The 2,500-nt window shown below is 52.5% G+C and overlaps 1 protein-coding gene across 1 annotated transcript in view; it reads left to right on the top strand.

Moving 5' to 3' along the window:
• Positions 1-2,500, top strand: part of LOC122257218 (uncharacterized) — a 35,148-nt gene that overhangs the window by 12,485 nt on the left and 20,163 nt on the right. The window contains exons 5-6 of the mRNA XM_086554414.1: positions 1,006-1,066; positions 1,490-1,861. Of these exons, the coding sequence (XP_086410540.1) occupies positions 1,006-1,066; positions 1,490-1,861 (433 nt within the window). The remainder of the gene's footprint in view (positions 1-1,005; positions 1,067-1,489; positions 1,862-2,500) is intronic.

The following is a 2,500-nucleotide window of genomic DNA, read 5'->3' as shown; positions in this document are numbered from 1 at the left end:
CCCACAAACACAATGGAACCACTTGAAACGCCCCACAAACACATTGGAACCACTTGAAACGCCCCACAAACACAATGGAACCACTTGAAACGCCCCACAAACACAGTGGAACCACTTGAAACGCCCCACAAACACAATGGAACCACTTGAAACGCCCCACAAACACAGTGAGACCACTTGAAACGCCCCACAAACCCATTGGAACCACTTGAAACGCCCCACAAACACAATGGAACCACTTGAAACGCCCCACAAACACAGTGGAACCAATTGAAACGCCCTACAAACACAGTGGAACCACTTGAAACGCCCCACAAACACAATGGAACCACTTGAAACGCCCCACAAACACAATGGAACCACTTGAAACGCCCCACAAACACATTGGAACCACTTGAAACGCCCCACAAACACAATGGAACCACTTGAAACGCCCCACAAACACAGTGGAACCACTTGAAACGCCCCACAAACACAATGGAACCACTTGAAACGCCCCACAAACACAGTGGAACCACTTGAAACGCCCCACAAACACAGTGGAACCACTTGAAACGCCCCACAAACACAATGGAACCACTTGAAACGCCCCACAAACACAGTGGAACCAATTGAAACGCCCTACAAACACAGTGGAACCACTTGAAACGCCCCACAAACACAGTGGAACCACTTGAAACGCCCCACAAACACAATGGAACCACTTGAAACGCCCCACAAACACAGTGGAACCAATTGAAACGCCCTACAAACACAGTGGAACCACTTGAAACGCCCCACAAACACAATGGAACCACTTGAAACGCCCCACAAACACAATGGAACCACTTGAAACGCCCCACAAACACAGTGGAACCACTTGAAACGCCTCACAAACACAATGGAACCACTTGAAACGCCCCACAAACACAGTGGAACCACTTGAAACGCCCCACAAACACAATGGAACCACTTGAAACGCCCCACAAACACAGTGGAACCACTTGAAACGCCCCACAAACACAGTGGAACCACTTGAAACGCCCCACAAACACAATGGAACCACTTGAAACGCCCCACAAACACAGTGAGACCACTTGAAACGCCCCACAAACACAGTGGAACCAATTGAAACGCCCTACAAACACAGTGGAACCACTTGAAACGCCCCACAAACACAATGGAACCACTTGAAACGCCCCACAAACACAATGGAACCACTTGAAACGCCCCACAAACACAGTGGAACCACTTGAAACGCCCCACAAACACAATGGAACCACTTGAAACGCCCCACAAACACAGTGGAACCACTTGAAACGCCCCACAAACACAATGGAACCACTTGAAACGCCCCACAAACACAGTGGAACCACTTGAAACGCCCCACAAACACAGTGGAACCACTTGAAACGCCCCACAAACACAATGGAACCACTTGAAACGCCCCACAAACCCACTTCCTCTCAATCACACGCAATAACTCCCCCTTCCTTCCCTCTCCCCGCAGGTTACTACGCCGAGGAGGAACAGCTGAGGAAGCAGCCGGGCGAGGGCGAGAAGGACCCCCTGCAGGAGACCAACGGCACCTCCTTCACCTCCTACGACCTCCCGCCTCACCCCCACGTCAACAAGAACTCCCGCGTCTCCACCAAAACGCCCCTCCGCGTCCTGCCGCCCGCCTTCGGCACCATCAACAACAGGACCGCCTCGTCCGCCAACGCCTCCGTCAACACCTCCGCCACCATCATCACCACCAACGGCACGGACTTCGGCAACGTGAGCGGCGGACGACCCCACGTGGGAGGGATCCTGCCGAAGGAGAGCAGCTTCGGCCTCAACAAGCTGTCCTACGTCGGCCCGATCGTCATGGGGTTCGGAGGTAAGATTGGGCGCTTGGTTCTGGGGGAGGGGAGGGTTTGGGGGGTTGGGGGGTCGGGAGTGGGAGGGGGGAGAGGGAGATGGGGGCTGCAGGTACAGAGAGAGAGAGAGAGAGAGAGAGAGAGAGAGAGAGAGAGAGAGAGAGAGAGAGAGAGAGAGAGAGAGAGAGAGAGAGAGAGAGAGAGAGAGAGAGAGAGAGAGAGAGAGAGAGAGAGAGAGAGAGAGAGAGAGAGAGAGAGAGAGAGAGAGAGAGAGAGAGAGAGAAGAGAAAGAGAGAGAGAGAGAAGAGGAGAGAAGAGAGAGAGAGAGAGAGAGAGAGAGAGAGAGAGAGAGAGAGAGAGAGAGAGAGAGAGAGAGAGAGAAAGAGAGAGATAAAGGGGGTCAAAGGAAGCTGGAGAAAGAGAGGCAGAGAGGGAGAAGGAGAAAGACAGACAGTCATTCAGAGAGAAAGGACAGAGAGAGAGAGAGAGAGAGAGAGAGAGAGAGAGAGAGAGAGAGAGAGAGAGAGAAAGAAAGAGGGACAAAGGAGAAAGAGAGGCAGAAAGGGAGAAGAAGAAAGACAGACAGTCATTCAGAGAGAAAGGACAGAGAGAGAGAGAGAGAGAGAGAGAGACAGAGAGAGAGAGAGAGAGAGAGAGAG

This window comes from Penaeus japonicus, unplaced genomic scaffold (genome assembly GCF_977035675.1).
Source record: "Penaeus japonicus unplaced genomic scaffold, GWHDUDI00000001_assembly GWHDUDI00000029, whole genome shotgun sequence".
Classification (NCBI taxonomy): domain Eukaryota; kingdom Metazoa; phylum Arthropoda; class Malacostraca; order Decapoda; family Penaeidae; genus Penaeus; species Penaeus japonicus.
The sequence above is the reverse complement of the archived record's forward strand: the minus strand, read 5'-3'. Positions and strand labels throughout refer to the sequence as shown.